This window comes from Syngnathus scovelli, chromosome 21, assembly GCF_024217435.2.
Source record: "Syngnathus scovelli strain Florida chromosome 21, RoL_Ssco_1.2, whole genome shotgun sequence".
Lineage (NCBI taxonomy): Eukaryota > Metazoa > Chordata > Actinopteri > Syngnathiformes > Syngnathidae > Syngnathus > Syngnathus scovelli.
Window position 1 is genome coordinate 3,320,001 of NC_090867.1, and position 17,128 is coordinate 3,337,128.

Consider the following 17,128-nt stretch of genomic DNA (forward strand, 5'->3'; position numbering starts at 1 on the left):
AGCAAAAGTTCAATAGCCCTGCAACTCAAATCTTCTCTTGAGACCCCCCATGGTCAAAGGTGAACTGTGGGCCTTCAGCTCTTTCCCTTTCATCTTTGGTGGGCTTTCATCATCTCGTGGCTGGATGTCGGAACGGCCCGCAAAATGCGTGCAACCACGCGCTGTCCTCACACAGCTGTTTGTTATTTGGAAGTCGTCATCATCATCAACGTGCATTTTGTCCTCTGACAACCACATTTGAATGCTAAAACAGGCTGCTAAAGAAACGAGTTCAAGTCGAGAAAAGATTTGGTCGAGTCGAGGGCTGCGATTCATTTATTTCATTAACTGGCGATTCTTTTTCGATCAATCGATAATTAAAACAAATACATTTGCTGAAAAATGAGACATTGTTTGAATGGCAGGCAGGTTGTGTGAGCAGGTGTTTGTTTGCGCACGTCTTCATTCAAGGGAACGATCAGAGGGTCGGGTCATCATAATTGAGAATCTGTTCACGGGTCCTGCACGTGACCCGGGACGGCGTAGGGGTCGGCGAAGGGAGCCACGTCCAGCGAGATGTCGGCCTCGCAGCGACTCTGCAGCGGCGCCAGGTCGGTGCCATTGCGAGAGTCGTCGGACGCTGGTGCACGGCCAAAGTGGCGGCGGGGGCCGGCGAGCGCGCCACCAGCCTCCTTGTGCACGGTGGTGTCGTGGTGGTAGGACACCAGCTCATTGCTAAAGTCCACGGCCTCCACGGCCGAGCTGGAGCACAGGCGGTTGCAGCCCAGGATGGTGGAGAAGGCCTTGCGGAAGTCAGCGTTGAAGGCGTAGATGACCGGGTTGAGCGACGAGTTGGCCCAGCCGAACCACACGAAGATGCTGAAGGTGGTGTCGCTGACGCAGGGCGGCGCACCAGGTGCGTCGGCTGCCTGGCAGAAGGGCACTACGCAGTTGAGCACGAAGAAGGGCAGCCAGCAGAAGACGAACACGCCCATGATGATGGACAGCGTCTTGAGGACTTTGGTCTCCCGCTTGAAGGAACTCTTGAGCGTGCTCTCGTCCTGCGCGGAGGCACGGGCGCGTGCGGCTGGTGCGGTGGCAGCTGCAGCGCTGGCCGCAGCGCTGGCCGCAGCGCTGGCCGCAGCGCTGGCCGCAGCGCTGGCCGCAGCGCTGGCCGCAGCGCTGGCCGCAGCGTTGGCCGCAGCGCTGGCCGCGGCGGGCGCGCGCTCCAGCGAGGAGATGCGGCGAATTTGCATCTGTGCGATTCGGAAGATGCGCGTGTACGTGCCCACCATGATGAGCACGGGGATGTAGAAGCTGATGAGTGACGAGGCGATGGCGTACGTGCGGTTCAGGCTGGCATTGCAGTCGTCCGGCGGCAGCTCGGCGGCCACGGCCGGGCTCGTGGAGTTGAGGGCGCGTGAGTCCCGGTGCCAGTTGAGCTGCACGGGGATGAAGGAGATGAGGATGGACAGCGTCCACGCCACGCCGATCATGACCAAGGCGAAGCGGCGCGTCATCTTGCGCTCGTAGCGGAAGGGGCTGGAGATGGCCCAGTAGCGGTCCATGCTGATGATGCACAGGTTGAGGATGGATGCTGTGGAGCACATGATGTCAAAGGCCACCCACGTGTCGCAGAAGCGGCCGAAGAGCCACGCGCCCGCCACCTCGGACACGGCGCGCCACGGCATGACCAGTACGGCCACGAACAGGTCGGACACGGCCAGCGAGATGACGAACGAGTTGGTGACTTTGGAGCGCAGGTGACGGAACTTGACCACGGCGGCGCACACCAGCGTGTTGCCCAGCAGCGTGGACACGATCAGGGCGCACAGCACGAAGCCGGTCAGGGCGCGACCCAGGCTCACGTCGCCGGGGGCGCCCGCTGGGGTGTCGTCGTAGCCGCGCTCGCCCGCGTCGCCCGCGGCTGGTGCCGGCCACTGGCTGCGCGCGTCCCAGGCGGTCATGGCTCGCTCGACTGTGCCCGAGGACGCAGCTGCGAAGCCAGCGCGCGCCCTCGGACTCGGTGCGCCCCCACCCTAAGACACACACGCACACCTCACCTCACTCCCACCCTCCGCGCCTCGCCTTGTATTTCATTCCAAATCTGAATATTACTCACGTGCTGCGTGCTAAACCCCGCCTGTCATATTGGTCCGACTTTACTTGACCCCTGTAGACTTGTTTGGGACATACCTCATTTATTTCGCTCTTTCTCCCCGTTTTCATACAAAATGTAGATTGAACATTCCATCATCCGCGTTCTCTTGGCTTTGTTAAGAACAACAACACATGTTTTTTTTAAAACTAATTTTTGTTGTTGCGCATCTCTGACATTCACCAGACTACGTTTTACTCACGACACACACACACATCACATCACATCGGCGTAATTGTTTGCAGTCCGTTGACTTCCACTTGGCTGATGAAGTGGTGCGCGGGATGGTGAATGCTGCCCTCCAGTGGACAGAGCTGGAAAGCACTGCATTTCACAAGAAATGCGCCTTCTACTTCCTGTTGGCGTGTAGCTTTTAGTGCGAGAGGCAGCCACTTCCGACGATGCAAGTCCGGTCGGATGATGTCAACGTCAGATGTTCAGCGGGCATGCGCAACCGAGCGTTCGTGCGTGCATACGCGGGCGTGGATGATTCAGCAGGCAGCCGGACGGTGATGTGACGTCAAGGTTCCCTGAAATGAAACCAGACGCGCCCCGGTGCAAATTCACCTGCTTTGTCCTCGTCACGAGGCTCCGCCAACGTGTGACGTCAGACGTCCGCTCGCGAGCCACCGCCGTTGTCGCGTCTCTATCAGCCGGGAAGGAAGCGAGAGGATACCGTCCGATGCTTGCCTGGTCGACACAGGTGAGCCCCCCTCCCCCCTCGCCCCGCCTCAAACGCGCGCGTACACATAGGCACAGAATATTTGTTTCTTTTATCATTTTTAATCTAATGTGCACGTGCGATGCCGCTCGCCAGGTAGCACATCGATGACAGGGATCTTAGGGTACATGTCGCGTTCAAAAGGCTCCTGCTCAGCCAAGCTGCGAAGGAACCTTGAATTGGCCCAAAAGCCAACGGGGTAGATCGCACATCGGCACATCTCGTGGGTGACAGGCAGCAACACTCCTTCCCTCCCATTCAAGTTGGACGTGTTTGACCGCGCACATGCATGAGGCCAAATGTCGCACTTTGATATTTCCAGCGTGCCTGCCACTCCGTTACAGCATTGACTATCTGGTTTTAAGCCTTGAAAATTGACCAATAGTAGACGAGGAGAGGACAAATATTCCCTTGTGTTAAGCTTGATTGATGCATGATTGTTTACGTAACTGGAGATGAACAGCAAAGATGACAACTTAGTGAAATGATGCATGTTAGCATTTCTCAAATAGTGTGTGTGACCCCCCTCCCCCCCTTCCAGGTAACATGTTAATGCAGAGCCGCACTTATTACAATTTACACATTTATAGTCCGAGGAGAGTTGGGGAGGTTAAATATTTTCTTATCCCTGGGGGGGCAAAAGAAAAAAAGCGTGTGGATCCAAAGCGGTTGGATCCAACGTAAAGGACCAAGGGGGGCTCATGCAATTGGTCCGGTGCCCCTCAGAGACAGAGCGCCTTTGTTCTGCATCGGTGATGCCGCTGGCGAGGTTCGAGGACCCCCCCCCCCCCGCCCCCCCACGCCCCCAATTGAAGACTTCAGCACCACAGAGAAGTCCTGCGCCAGGTTGCCATGACGCCGGCCGGCAGTTTGGGGTCAGCCATTTCCACCATCAAAAGGGAATTCATTCTTTCACGTGTGAATTCATCAATGACGTCATTGTCTTTGTTTTGAACTCGCCGTGCGCGCTCTGGCCTTGCAAACTGGCCCCGCCCCTTTCGGTTTATCTGCCTAAAGGCATTGCGATACCTCCCGCCACTTATCAGCGTACCTTTGAGCTTGTTCAGGTGATGTGGCGGTACGGGCTGCAAGGACATAAAAGCGCCCATGGCAACTGTGGGTGGGAGGGAGGGGGGGTGCTCGCTTCCCTCCTTTGGATTGTTTTGGGCCAAATGGAGCATGAGGAGAGACTGAGCAGGAAGCACATGAGCGCCCTGAGGAAGACAGATGAAGATGCTGTTAGAATCCATCCAGTTCTTCTGTTAGGAGCTGGCCTTGAGGCTGTGCAGCAGCTCCACCAAAACAGGCCGAAGGTCATCTTAAGAGTCAAGCGGCGTGCTAGCGCTAGCACCGCTGTCCTCCTGAACGGGACGTTGGGGCTGGGCAAGTCCACGTGCTGGTGGTGATTGCATAAGCACGCTGGCAATCAGATGACTCCTTTTCCTCCCCGAGGAGCTCCTCGCACTCCGATAAAAGCGCAGCTTATCTCGGTCTTGCCCAGCAGTGCTTCAGCTCGGCCTTTCTCGCTTCGTCTTGGTTTCAGCGACGCTTGTGTTCCGTTGACGCTGGTTTTGGGTCGCTTGCGGGCGGCACCGCTAAACACTTTCCGCGGCTGCAGGTAAACTTTGAGTTTGGACGGCGTGCGAGCAACAAAATATCGCCTGCAACATTTCAATGTGACCGAGCGATACCGAATTAAGTAGGCGTCAATACTTCAGCAAAAGCAAATGTTGCTTCAACGAGAATAGGCAACATTCAAATGATTTGCACAACGCCACTCGTGTAAAAGTAGGCAAACGTGCCAGGATGAAGAGCAACGGCCTTCGTTCGACTTTGTCGCCGTACTTGGCTCAGTCGTTTTTGCTGCGTTCGAGGTTGCTTGGAAATGGAAATTATCAGCGAAGCCAACCTCAGGGAACAAAAGCAGCGTCTCGTTTGGCCTCACCCTAGCCCGGGGACATGCAGGCACGCGTGTGTGCGCGCCACCGGGTGTGTCTTACACGCTTAGTCTGTCTGTGTTTACACACACACACGTGTGTCACAAGGCAGTAGCCAATGGGAACGCGCGGCTGAAATTGGTCTCTGTGTTTTTCCATTTTGCTGACAGAGTTGTTAACATTGGCGTCATCAGAACAGGTGCTCCCTCTAGAGGCTCAAACTAAAATGACACATTTTGCAGAAGCTTCAAGTCTACGAGTTTTCATTTGGTTATGAGATTCTTGGATTGTGGAGCGAGATAATATGTCCGCAAAAAATCCTTTTGTGATCATTTGGGAGTAGAGAGCAAAAACTGCTCACAATGGCCACGGACTGAAGTGGTGAATAATTAACTGGCAGTGACATCTTATACTCGTCTCTCGTTTGTCCCTCAGCTCCACATCTTCTTGAATCACGTTGTTGCCGTCTGATGTCCAGTCCCACCATGCCCACCTTGGTGTCCAGGTTGCCCAAATTTGGCTCGTGGTCCAAAAGTTCCAGCCCGACCCCCACCGCAGCTCGCCTCCCCAACGGCTTCTATCACCACCCCGGGCCCGCGGCAGGCGACGGCACCGCCGACGGACCGGCACCCTCGGCGAGATGGATCGGTACCATTTGCACGCCTGCTGAGCTGAGGAAACGCGCCCGAGCGGCAGACGGAGGCAGACAAGACATTCATAATGACACCGCCCCTCGTCACGCTCATCCGCAAAAGTCCGCTGTGGACCCAAAGACGTCAAACAAATCATTTCCCGCTTATAATGCCGGACTTCCTGTCCCTAAAAGCGGACTTCCTGTCTCCAGAACTGGACTTCCTGTCCTTAAGAACAAACTTTCTGTTTCCAAATCGAGGCTAACCGGGTCCAAGCAGAACCTCAGTGGTCTTTCTGGATCCAAACTGCGACCACCACAGCGGTCGGCTAATTCAGATCCAACTTTAAGCTCCAGTCCCGGGTCCGGTTGTGGTTCTTTGCCAACGGCCGCCCGATCACTCTCCACCAGAAACCTCAGATCAGCGCCACCCTCACGCCTCGCCAAAGGGGACGGATCCGGCCCACGTGGCCCGGTGGTACAGCGCCGCACATCCCCCGTTTCCCCGCCCCCATCCCCCTGCTCCAAAGCGGGTCACAATCAGTCCGTTACTTCGTGTGTTCAAGCCGAGCCCCTCGAGGGTCAGAAGAAGCCTCTCCTTCCGGCGCTCAGAGCTAACGGCGTTAGCTATAAGCTATCACGGCCGTCACTGGCCAAGCAGGCCCGGACCGCTGCGGAGGAAGCGAGCCGAGCCAGAGCCAAAACCACAGCAAGGACGCCGTCCTCCACAGGAAGCAGTCCGGGTGAGATCAAATACTTGAAACGAGATCCTAACGAATGCTGAAAGTTGTGTCCCATTTTACAGAGCGCACTCCCGAGGCGTCCCAGGGAGGGCCTCGCGTCCTCGCCGAGACTCTGGATGACATGTCCCTGTCGTCCGGTTCATCCGTGGACCACGACCGCACCGATCAGGAATACATGGACGACTTTGACAACCTGGGTAAGGACCCGAGGCCTGGCCGGTCTAACGGTACAGAACAGTTTCCCCCTCCCTCACGGGCCGTCTGGTCTCCTAGGAAACGGAGGCGAGAGCCTCCTCCGGGCCGTGGCTCACAAAGATGACCAGGGCACGGGCCGGTGGGGTGCCGGCGTTACCGAGGCGACGCGACGCCACTTCTTGGACAACGCTTTGGACTGGAGCCACGAGACGCCCGCCGGTCAGTTTCGATTTTTTTCTTCAAATAGGACGTTCTCAAAAAGTCACTTCTGAACCGTTTGGTTTGTTGTCAGGTGATGGAGCCAATCACCTCAGCACATTTTCCCACCACAGCAGGTCCAGTCCGTTCGACTATCATGAGCAGGTGCACATCCAATGGGATTTTTCTATTTATTTCATTTTTTTTATTCCTAACGAGCCCATTTGTTTTTCGTTGGAACCGCCAGGGCGGCTCGTCCCTGGACCTGTCCCCCTCGGACAGCTGCGGTTCCGGGGGCATCTACATGTGGGACGAGGAGGGACTGGAGCCACTAGGGGGCGCCTCGCCGCTCATCGGGCCCATCAGCGCCTTTGACTCGGATGCCGACAGCAGTGTGAGACGCTCCCGCAAAAGATTTTGGACATTTTTTTGCGCGCTGCCGTCTTCCTATTTCGATGGCTTTATCTTAAAATGGTCTGATTTTGTCGCCATTTTTCCTCGCTCTCTTCTCACAAATCAGGACGGTGTGACCCACTTGGACTCGTGCGATTTGGACGAGGACGACCTCATGCTTGACGGAGATTTTACTGATGACATTTCACTCCACGGTGGTGGACAAATGTCAAGACCAAGCGCTAGCGGCCAGACACATGTCGCTCACCCAGCAGACGGAGACGGGACGAGGCGGCGGCTCCTCTGGGGGAGTCGCGACAGCTGCAGCGACGACGGCTCGCTTACGTTTCTTCGTCTCCCGATCGAGTGAGTGCGGGTCCGCTCTGGTCGCCATGGTAACAGAAGTGAGTGACGTGCGTGTCATCCATCAGGGAGGCGGGACATGACGACGGGCAGGACGACACCAGCCCGGACGGGATTCTCAATCTGGATCTCTCTCCTGAAAGGTAACAGCATAACAATGATGATCGCCTGTCGCTATTAAGCTAGGAGAGCCAAAAATGGCAAGAACTCACTTTGGATGGGCGTCTGGAAATGTGCCCTCAGGGACGGTGAGGTGGTTGCCGAGGACCTGGCCCAAGACATGGGTGCACTGCGCTCACAGCTGGAGCTCCTCCAACAATTTTTGCTGCAGGTGAGACGAGTGCAAGGGCCCTGGGATGGCAGCAAAGCACTGCTTTTGTCTAAATTAAGCATCCACATTGTTGCCATGGTTATTTGAAACGTTGTTGCTTTAGGACGCTGAGGCGGATGACGACACGCTCACCACCGACACGCTCAGTCCGGAAGACGGCAACCATGCACAGGTGGGTGCGCCCGTCAACAAAGCGTGGGCCCGTTCGTCGGCTGTCCAGCGCCGACCTGCTATTGCCTTTGTGCAGGTGGAGGCGCTCCTGCAGGAGGTCCGGCAGCTCAAAGAGGATCTGAGGAACAAAGAGCAGATCATCTCGCAGCTCACCCACCAGCTGGTCAGGTCACATTTTCAACTCGTCACACTTTTCATATTAAAGGCTACCGTCATTGATGTGTGTGTGCGTGCGTAGGCACACGCCCCACCAACAGACTGGACTGGGAAGACAGAGCAACACACACAGACGAGTGTCGTGGGGCCGGCGGGAGAGAGTGTCGCTTCGCAGACGCCTTGGAGGGAACGCACGGTACACACACACAATGTCAATGTGTGGCTGCAAATTTGGAGCCGATTTCATGTTGTATTGATGGGCTTCCCTCAGGCTTTCCCTCCCCCTGCCTTCCTCTCACCACCCTGGCAGTACCAGCGCTCCAGACCTTACGGGGGGCGGCCCAAACCCAGCATCCCCTCCCACCTTGCTAGAAAAAGTGAGTGCCCGGCCGACCCGACTCGTCATCTTCATCCATTTGAGTTAGCCGCAAATGGCTGCCGAGCCTCAAAAACGGATCAAGTGGCACCGAGCCACTCCCATCGATATTGGGGGTGTGAATGAGCGCATGAATGTTGGTTTGGGAGGGGAAGAAGGCGTCCGGCCCGCATTTGGCGCTTACGCCTCGGTCCGCTTGGCTAACACTGATGCACTGATCTCATCTTGTCTCGTCTTTTGCTTGCCGGCCTCCCTCAGGAGTGGAAACACTCGTGGCTTACTTCAGCGACACGCCCTGGTACGCACCGCACCGCATCCAAATCCCCCCCCCCCACCTGCCAACGCGGCTAATCGTTGCTCCATTTTTAAATTGTGGACTTTTCAGGACATCAGAGTGGCACCTCGGTTTTCACGATTCACCTCTGACTAAAAGCAATTTTTAGGAAAGCCCTAGATATTCTCAATCCAATTAGTAGGTTCCAGATATTCCAAATTATTTTCAATATCAAACACATTTTATAGAGAAATGTCACAGCTTTAGAGTACAATAAAGATAAGGCAGGTATTAATTGGCACCAGGTAGTAGTACCTGGCCATCCCTAATTGAGAAAAGGTAGAGAATCTGAAAACAGAGGCTCCACTGTAGATTTAGGGAATGCTCGCATGATTCTCACGGTCGATGTTTGTCAGTGGAGGGCACAAAAAAAACGAGTGCATGAGCTTACGAGGACGCCCGTCACCCTCTTGTAACTTTGCATGTCCTCTCTTAACCCGCCCCACGCACAGTGTCATGCATTATGAATGTCTTGCAGCAGTTGAGCTAGCTAGCTAAGATCAGGACCGATAACATTCGCCCGGCGTCAGTGTAGACCAGAGAAAGATCTGCTGGTCTTGAATATTAATATAGCTTATGAAGTACCAAACACTAATACGCTTGTACTGCACACGTCATTCTTCTCAGCGCTCATTTTGTTAAGAGCATGCTGCAGGGCAAAAATATGCATACACTTACCACACTGGTTTGGATACCCATGAATTGATGGTGGACGGACCTTTCGAATTGCGCTGTCGCCCCCTTGTGGTAAATGTCTGAAGCATATGTTGAAAATCATTAAATGAAATGAAATCAAATTGAAATTAAATAAATGAAATGAATTAACAAATAGAAATACAAGTATAAATAATATTAATGTACAAGCGCCCCTCCGTGAGTCGTCACCTTATCGTGGTGGAGGGGTTTGCGTGCCCCTATGATCCTAGGAGCCATGTTGTCTGGGGCTTCATGCCCCTGGTAGGGTCACCCATGGCAAACGGGTCCTAGGTGAGGGGCCAGACAAAGCACGGCTCACACAAGCCCCTTATGATGAATAAAATAAATGGATTGCGTTTTCCCTCGCCCGGACGCGGGTCACCGGGGCCCCCCTCTGGAGCCAGGCCTGGAGGCGGGGCTCGAAGGCGAGCGTCTGGTGGCCGGGCCTTCGCCCATGGGGCCCGGCCGGGCACAGCCCGAAAAGGAAACGTGGGTCCCCCTTCCCATGGGCTCACCATCTGTGGGAGGGGCCAAAGGGGTCGGGTGCAGTGTAAGCTGGGCGGCGGCCAAAGGCAGGGACCTTGGCGATCTGATCCCCGGCTGCAGAAGCTGGCTGTTGGGACATGGAATGTCACCTCTCTGGCTGGAAGGGAGCCCGAGCTGGTGTGCGAGGCAGAAAAGTTTCGACATAGTCGGACTTGCCTCCACGCACAGTTTGGGTTCCGGTACAAGCCCTCTCGAGAGGGGCTGGACTCTCTTCCACTCTGAAGTTGACCACGGTGAGAGGCGTCGAGCAGGTGTGGGTATACTTATTGCCCCCCGGCTGGGCGCCTGCACATTGGGGTTCACCCCGGTGAACGAGAGGGTAGCCTCCCTCCGCCTTCGGGTGGGGGGACGGGTCCTGACTGTTGTTTGTGTCTATGCACCAAACGGCATTTCAGAGTACCCACCCTTCTTGGAGTCCCTGGAGGAAGTGCTGGAGAGCGCTCCTTCTGGGGACTCCATCGTTCTACTGGGTGACTTCAATGCTCACGTGGGCAATGACAGTGAGACCTGGAAGGGCGTGATTGGGAGGAACGGCCCCCCCGATCTGAACCTGAGCGGTGTTCTGTTGTTGGAGTTCTGTGCTCGACACGGATTTTCTATAATGAACACCATGTTCAAACATAAGGGTGTCCATGTGTGCACTTGGCACCAGGACACCCTAGACCGCAGTTCAATGATCAACTTTGTAGTCGTGTCATCGGATTTGCGTCCGCATGTTTTGGACACTCGGGCGAAGAGAGGGGCGGAGCTGTCAACTGATCACCACCTGGTGGTGGGTTGGCTCCGATAGTGGGGGAAGATGCTGGTCCGACCTGGCAGACCCAAATGCTCTGTGAGGGTCTGCTGGGAACGTCTGGCAGAATCCCCTGTCAGGAAGAGCTTCAACTCCTACGAGCTTTTCCCACGTCCCGGGAGACGCAGGGGACGTTGAGTCCGAGTGGACCATGTTCCACGCCTCCATTGTTGAGGCGGCTGACCGGAGCAGTGGCCGTAAGGTCGTTGGTGCCTGTCGTGGCGGCAATCCCCGAACCCGCTGGTGGACACCGGCGGTAAGGGATGCCGTCAAGCTGAAGAAGGAGTCCTATCGGGCCGTTTTGGCCTGCGGGACTCCGGAGGCAGCTGACAGGTACCGGATGGCCAGGCGGAACGCGGCTTCAGCGGTTGCTGAGGCAAAAACCCTGGCGTGGGAGGAGTTTGGCGAGGCCATGGAGAATGACTTCCGGATGGCTTTGAGGAAATTCTGGTCCACCATCCGGCGTCTCAGGAGGGGGAAGCTGTGCAACGTCAACACTGTTTACAGTGGGGATGGCGTGCTGCTGACCTTGACTCGGGACGTCGTGAGTCGGTGGGGAGAATACTTCGAAGACCTCCTCAATTCCACCTACACGCCTTCCATTGTGGAAGCAGGGCCTGGGGACTCTGAGGCGGACTCTCCAATCTCTGGGGTTGAAGTCACTGAGGTAGTTAAAAAACTCCTCGGTGGCAAGGCCCCGGGGGTGGATGAGATCCGCCCGGAGTTCTTAAGGGCTCTGGATGTTGTGGGGCTGTCATGGCTGACACGCCTCTACAACATTGCGTGGACATCGGGGACAGTGCCTCTGGATTGGCAGACTGGGGTGGTGGTTCCCCTCTTTAAGAAGGGGGACCGGAGGGTGTGTTCCAATTACAGGGGAATCACACTCCTCAGCCTCCCTGGTAAGGTCTATTCAGGGGTGCTGGAGAGGAGGGTCCGTCGGGAGGTCGAACCTCGGATTCAGGAGGAGCAGTGTGGCTTTCGTCCTGGCCGTGGAACAGTGGACCAGCTCTACACCCTCAGCAGGATCCTCGAGGGTGCATGGGAGTTCGCCCAACCAGTCCACATGTGTTTTGTGGACTTGGAGAAGGCGTTCGACCGTGTCCCTCGGAAGGTTCTGTGGAGGGTGCTTCGGGAGTACGGGGCGCCGAGCCAACTGATAAGGGCGGTTCGGTCCCTGTATCACCGATGCCAGAGTTTGGTCTGCATTTCCGGCAGTAAGTCGAATTCGTTCCCAGTGAGGGTTGGACTCCGCCAAGGCTGCCCTTTGTCACCAATTCTGTTCATAATTTTTATGGACAGAATTTCTAGGCGCAGCCGAGGCGTTGAGGGGGGCCGGCTTGGGGACCTCAGTATCGCGTCTCTGCTTTTTGCAGACGACGTGGTGCTGTTGGCACCTTCAGGCCATGATCTCCAGCTCTCACTGGAGCGGTTCGCAGCCAAGTGTGAAGCGGCCGGGATGAGGGTCGGCACCTCCAAATCCGAGTCCATGGTCCTCGATCGGAAAAGGGTGGAATGCCCTCTCCGGATCGGGGATGAGATCCTGCCCCAAGTGGAGGAGTTTAAGTATCTCGGGGTCTTGTTCACGAGTGAGGGGAGGATGGAGCACGAGATCGACAGGCGGATCGGTGCAGCGTCGGCAGTAATGCGGACTCTGTACCGGTCCGTCGTGGTAAAGAGAGAGCTGTGCCAAAAGGCAAAACTCTCAATTTACCGGTCGATTTACGCTCCTACCCTCACCTATGGTCACGAGCTATGGGTCGTGACAGAAAGAACGAGATCCCGGATACAAGCGGCCGAAATGAGTTTTCTCCGCAGGATGTCCGGGCTCTCCCTTAGAGATAGGGTGAGAAGCTTGGTCATCCGGGAGAGACTCGGAGTAGAGTCGCTACTCCTCCACGTTGAGAGGAGCCAGATGAGGTGGCTCGGGCATCTCATCACGATGCCTCCTGGACGCCTCCCCGGATAAGCAGAAGAAGATGGATGGATGGATGAATTAACAAATAGAAATACAAGTATAAATAATATTAATGTACAAGCATATAAATATATACGTATAACTTTAATTTTATTTTAATTTATTTCATTGTTTTAGTTGTAAATTTCTTTTTCTTTTTTTATTAAATTTAAACCATTACACGATTTAAACCACTATATTGCATTAATTAAACCATTACATTAAATTACATTAAATTACCTTAGAATTAAATAAATGAAATAAATCAACAAATAGAAATACAAATAGAAATATTAATATATATTACATATATATATATATATATATATATATAAATATGTATAACAATAAATATTTTATTTTAATTTATTTCATTTTATTATTTTAGTTTTATATTTCTTTATTATTTATTATTACTATTATTCAATTTAATGTAATTTAATGGTTTAAAGCATGTGCTTCAGACATACACCACGAGATGGCGGTAGAGCAATTCAAAACGTCCGTCCGCTGTCCATTCATGGGTATCCAGTCTAGTACCTTAAAGGCCTAGAGACATCCCTTTTTTTTTTCAATTAGAACGGAATTTGATAGAATGTATAAAGTGAACACATTTGCCGCATTGGAAATTAAAAATGGACACCGATTACTAAGAATAAAGCTGAAATGAAATGCCAGTTTATCGATCGGGTCCCGACGAAGCCAAACTGGCGGCGCCATTACTGTGACGTCACAAGTTGTACATCTGGATGTCAACAAACCCAAACAACATGGCAGATGATAGCGACAGCTCCGTTTCTAGCGGCAATATTAGCATCATTTTATCCGATTCAGAAACCTCTTTTGACGCAGAATATGATGAATCTAGCAGTTCACTTGGGCTGAGCTGAGCACATTTTCCGAATTGTGCCCCTCCCGTCACTCTGGTTAGGTTGGCATAGTAAAAAGTGCTCTTGGGGGCTTTAGATTGCCGAGTTGATCTCGGCACATGAAGACATGACCACCTGCAACGTTTGGTTTAGGTTTTATAAGCATTTTTTATTTTATTGCTTAAATCGCATTTTCTCGACGAGCTGAGCATGTTTTCTGAATTTTGCCTCTCCCGTCACTGTGGTTAGGTTGGCATAGTAAAAAGAGTAGAGTGCCGAGTTGACCACTGCGCATGGAGAAATAAACATCTGCAGCGTTTGGTTTAGGTTTTAGGCGCATTTTTAATTTTATTTCTTAAATCGCATTTTTCGACGAGCTGAGCACGTTTTCTGAATTGTGCCCCTCCCGTCACGCTTCGACATACTTTTCAAAGTCAAAGTCTCAAAGTCTCCTTTATTGTCAATTCCTCCGCATGTCAAGACACACAAAGCGATCGAAATTACGTTTCTCACTATCCCAGGGTGACAAGACAGAGTTCACAACGCACATACAAGTAAACAACACAGGAAAATTAAAACAAGAAGATGAACAATAAGAGTGATAGCACGCTAGCCGCTCCCGATGCACAGCAGAGTCCGGAAAGATGACAGTCAACCAGGCCACTGTGAACACGAGCACACAGCAGGCACGCACTGTCCGGTTCGTGGATCCTATCAGGCGAACTCAACCCATCTTGTCGTCCCGCGAACGAACGTACGCCAGGATAATGGAAGGCACGGCTAGGCGAGCTGGGTTGGCCGCAAACCTGGCCCAACGTCTCCGCGCTGGCCCCTCTTCTCTTTTTGTTTACATTCACTGAAGCTAAACGCGTACAACTTGAGACATCATGAGACGTCACTTCCGGCTGGCTGCTCGGTGCAGTCAAACTCGTCTGTGCGGCAAATTTAAATTATATTTTTCAGAGCAACAGCTTCCTTTTCGTTGTTTCGAGCGTCAATTTATATTTATAAGCCCATAAGCTAACTAAAACCGATTTATACATATACCGGTGTCTCTAGCCCTTTAAGTGTATGCGTAGTTTCTCCCTGCAATATGTCTGTCGTCCTCTCATAGTGAAATGTGTAAAGCATATGGTTAAACCATTATAAAAATAACGTGACAAAGTTAAAATAACAAAATAAAAATTAGAATATATCCAATATCCAAACTACTACGCTTGTCACTTAAAAGCAATGTTGCGGGGCAAACTTGCGCATGCGCCAAAGTTAGATCATGCAAAATAACGTTAAAAAAGTGATACACTCCAAAAACAAAGGTCAAAGTTGTAATTTGAAGATGTTTGTTTCAGCCACAGGTACTTTGCCCCCCCGAGCCACAAGAGCAGAACCCACTAGCCGACCATCTAGCAAACAGAAGCTCCTCCTCCCGCCCAGCTCAGCACTTCTCACGCAGCCCTGACCGAGAGGCCTCCACGGATGCCTGGCGAGCTCTGTCGCCTCCTGAACTCTTGCTTTATTTAAGAGGTTACCGTATTTGCCCGTGTATTGGTCGACCTTTTTCGATCCAAAATCGACCGAAAAAAATCGACGTCGACTTATACACCGAGTCATAAAATTTAACTTTGTATTCATCGCTTCAAATGTGATGGTAACCAAGGCCGTTTCTCATGCATCTCATTGTGCGTTGCACTTAGAAAATTTGAACCGGGCGGCGTGCGCGAGTGCGCGGCCCGCTGGAAGTCCAATGAGGCGCCGCGATCTCCTCCGCGGTGCTTATAAACAGCCGATCCGTTCGGCGGGGGCTATTTTCGGCCACTTGGCGCGTGCGCACGGCCTCCCGGATGTGCCGGGCGGGTGCGCGAGCTCGCCGGCCGCTGGAAGTCCAATGAGGCGCCGCGATCTCCTCCGCGGTGCTTATAAACAGCCGATCCGCTCGGCGGGGGCTATTTTCGGCCACTTGGCGCGTGCGCACGGCCTCCCGGATGTGCCGGGCGGGTGCGTGAGCTCGCCGGCCGCTGGAAGTCCAATGAGGCGCCGCGATCTCCTCCGCGGTGCTTATAAAGTGCCGATCCGCTCGGCTTGGAGCTATTTCCGGCCTCCCGTTGGTGCCGGGCGGCGTGCGCGAGCTCGCCGGCCGCGATCTCCTCCGCGGTGCTTATAAAGTGCCGATCCGCTCGGCTTGGAGCTATTTCCGGCCTCCCGTTGGTGCCGGGCGGCGTGCGCGAGCTCGCCGGCCGCGATCTCCTCCGCGGTGCTTATAAAGTGCCGATCCGCTCGGCTTGGAGCTATTTCCGGCCTCCCGTTGGTGCCGGGCGGCGTGCGCGAGCTCGCCGGCCGCGATCTCCTCCGCGGTGCTTATAAAGTGCCGATCCGCTCGGCTTGGAGCTATTTCCGGCCTCCCGTTGGTGCCGGGCGGCGTGCGCGAGCTCGCCGGCCGCGATCTCCTCCGCGGTGCTTATAAAGTGCCGATCCGCTCGGCGGGGGCTATTTTCGGCCACTTGGTGCATGCGCACGGCCTCCCGGATGTGCCGGGCGGGTGCGCGAGCTCGCCGGCCGCTGGAAGTCGAATGAGGCTCCGCGATCTCCTCCGCGGTGCTTATAAAGTGCCGATCCGCTCGGCTTGGAGCTATTTCCGGCCTCCCGTTGGTGCCGGGCGGCGTGCGCGAGCTCGCCGGCCGCGATCTCCTCCGCGGTGCTTATAAACAGCCGCATGCGCACGGCCTCCCGGAATTTGAACACATTTCGTCAATAAATTTCGCATATTGAATTTTGAAGTTTAATATAATGCAACAATTGAGCTCTTATACAAAGGATATATCATAAAATCGTAAATTTCCGTCGAATTTTAGGGGGTCGACTTATACACCGAGTCGACCTGTACACCGGCAAATACGGTAACTTATTTATTGAGCACTGTGACCATGTTGTCCTGTTGCCAGCACTTTGTTTTGGCGCTTGTGGAACTATGCAAGACATGGCGCGGCGCTGTGCTGTCCCTTTAAGCGGCGCTCAACACACCAGAGCATTTCTCGCCATCCGGCTTAAGGTGCATGCGCCGTGCATGCTCGTACATGCTCTCTACTTGTTTGTAATCACTTGTTGGCATGAATGAAAAGCTGTTGAAGCCGCATTGATCCGGTGACCTCTAGGTCCGCGTATGGGTGCCCGCTTTGTCCTCATCTGTGGTTCAACCATTATTGTGGTCATGTTCTTTCAAGTGACGTTTGGCCACTGCGACAAAGAGAACGCTCGCACGTGGACCCGAAGTTGGATGAAATCAAAGTTTGTTTTCCTGCTCTATGGCAACAAGCTAGCAAGATTAAAATGGTGCCGATGTGTTCCAGTCCATTGTCATCCTTTTCCTTACTGCCTCCATTCGAAATGGCTTTTCTAAAACACCTTTGGTCCTCCTCTTTATCGCCCATCTTAGTGCAAAAAAAAAAAAAAAGGGGTAACAAGGAGGAGGAGGAAGCTAATTGGTCGCCTCTTCCTCCTCCTCGGTTGTTTTTCCTTTAGTTCACACGTCTAGAGAGTGATTCACCTGAGAGCAGATCGGCTGTAGTAGATAAAGCCGGTTGCCA

At 53.7% G+C, this 17,128-nt stretch overlaps 2 protein-coding genes across 4 annotated transcripts; one reads left to right on the forward strand and one right to left on the reverse strand.

Moving 5' to 3' along the window:
• Positions 1-319: 319 nt before the first annotated feature.
• Positions 320-2,006, reverse strand: LOC125991106 (D(1)-like dopamine receptor). The gene has a single exon (XM_049758677.2). It carries the CDS (start codon positions 1,944-1,946, stop codon positions 492-494), a length of 1,455 nt encoding a protein of 484 aa, XP_049614634.1. The 5' UTR covers positions 1,947-2,006; the 3' UTR covers positions 320-491.
• Positions 2,007-2,238: 232 nt separating this feature from the next.
• LOC125991097 (serine-rich coiled-coil domain-containing protein 2) lies at positions 2,239-16,893 on the forward strand. 3 transcript variants are annotated; one of them, XM_049758657.2, is made up of 14 exons: positions 2,239-2,840; positions 5,231-6,169; positions 6,232-6,366; positions 6,443-6,583; positions 6,657-6,727; positions 6,810-6,956; positions 7,083-7,321; positions 7,387-7,461; positions 7,562-7,649; positions 7,753-7,983; positions 8,059-8,172; positions 8,248-8,353; positions 8,611-8,650; positions 14,897-16,893. In XM_049758657.2, the coding sequence occupies exons 2-14, from the start codon at positions 5,266-5,268 to the stop codon at positions 14,940-14,942; spliced, it is 2,337 nt and encodes a 778-aa protein (XP_049614614.1). In that variant the 5' UTR covers positions 2,239-2,840; positions 5,231-5,265; the 3' UTR covers positions 14,943-16,893. The 3 variants fall into 3 exon arrangements, with proteins under 3 accessions (XP_049614614.1, XP_068505526.1, XP_049614615.1); XM_049758658.2 differs by lacking the exon at positions 8,611-8,650 and having other exon boundaries at positions 2,257-2,840; positions 7,753-7,821; positions 7,897-7,983; XM_068649425.1 differs by lacking the exon at positions 8,611-8,650 and having other exon boundaries at positions 2,244-2,840.
• The last annotated feature ends 235 nt before the right edge of the window (positions 16,894-17,128 follow it).

Bases quoted from the DNA above. Each gene is read 5' to 3' on its own strand.
- LOC125991106 (XM_049758677.2), bottom strand. From the start codon at position 1,946: ATGACCGCCTGGGACGCGCGCAGCCAGTGGCCGGCACCAGCCGCGGGC.
- LOC125991097 (XM_068649425.1), top strand. From the start codon at position 5,266: ATGTCCAGTCCCACCATGCCCACCTTGGTGTCCAGGTTGCCCAAATTT. The intron at 7,322-7,386 runs GTGAGTGCGGGT...GTCATCCATCAG, and splicing joins TTTCTTCGTCTCCCGATCGA to GGAGGCGGGACATGACGACG. The intron at 8,173-8,247 runs GTACACACACAC...GGCTTCCCTCAG, and splicing joins CGCCTTGGAGGGAACGCACG to GCTTTCCCTCCCCCTGCCTT.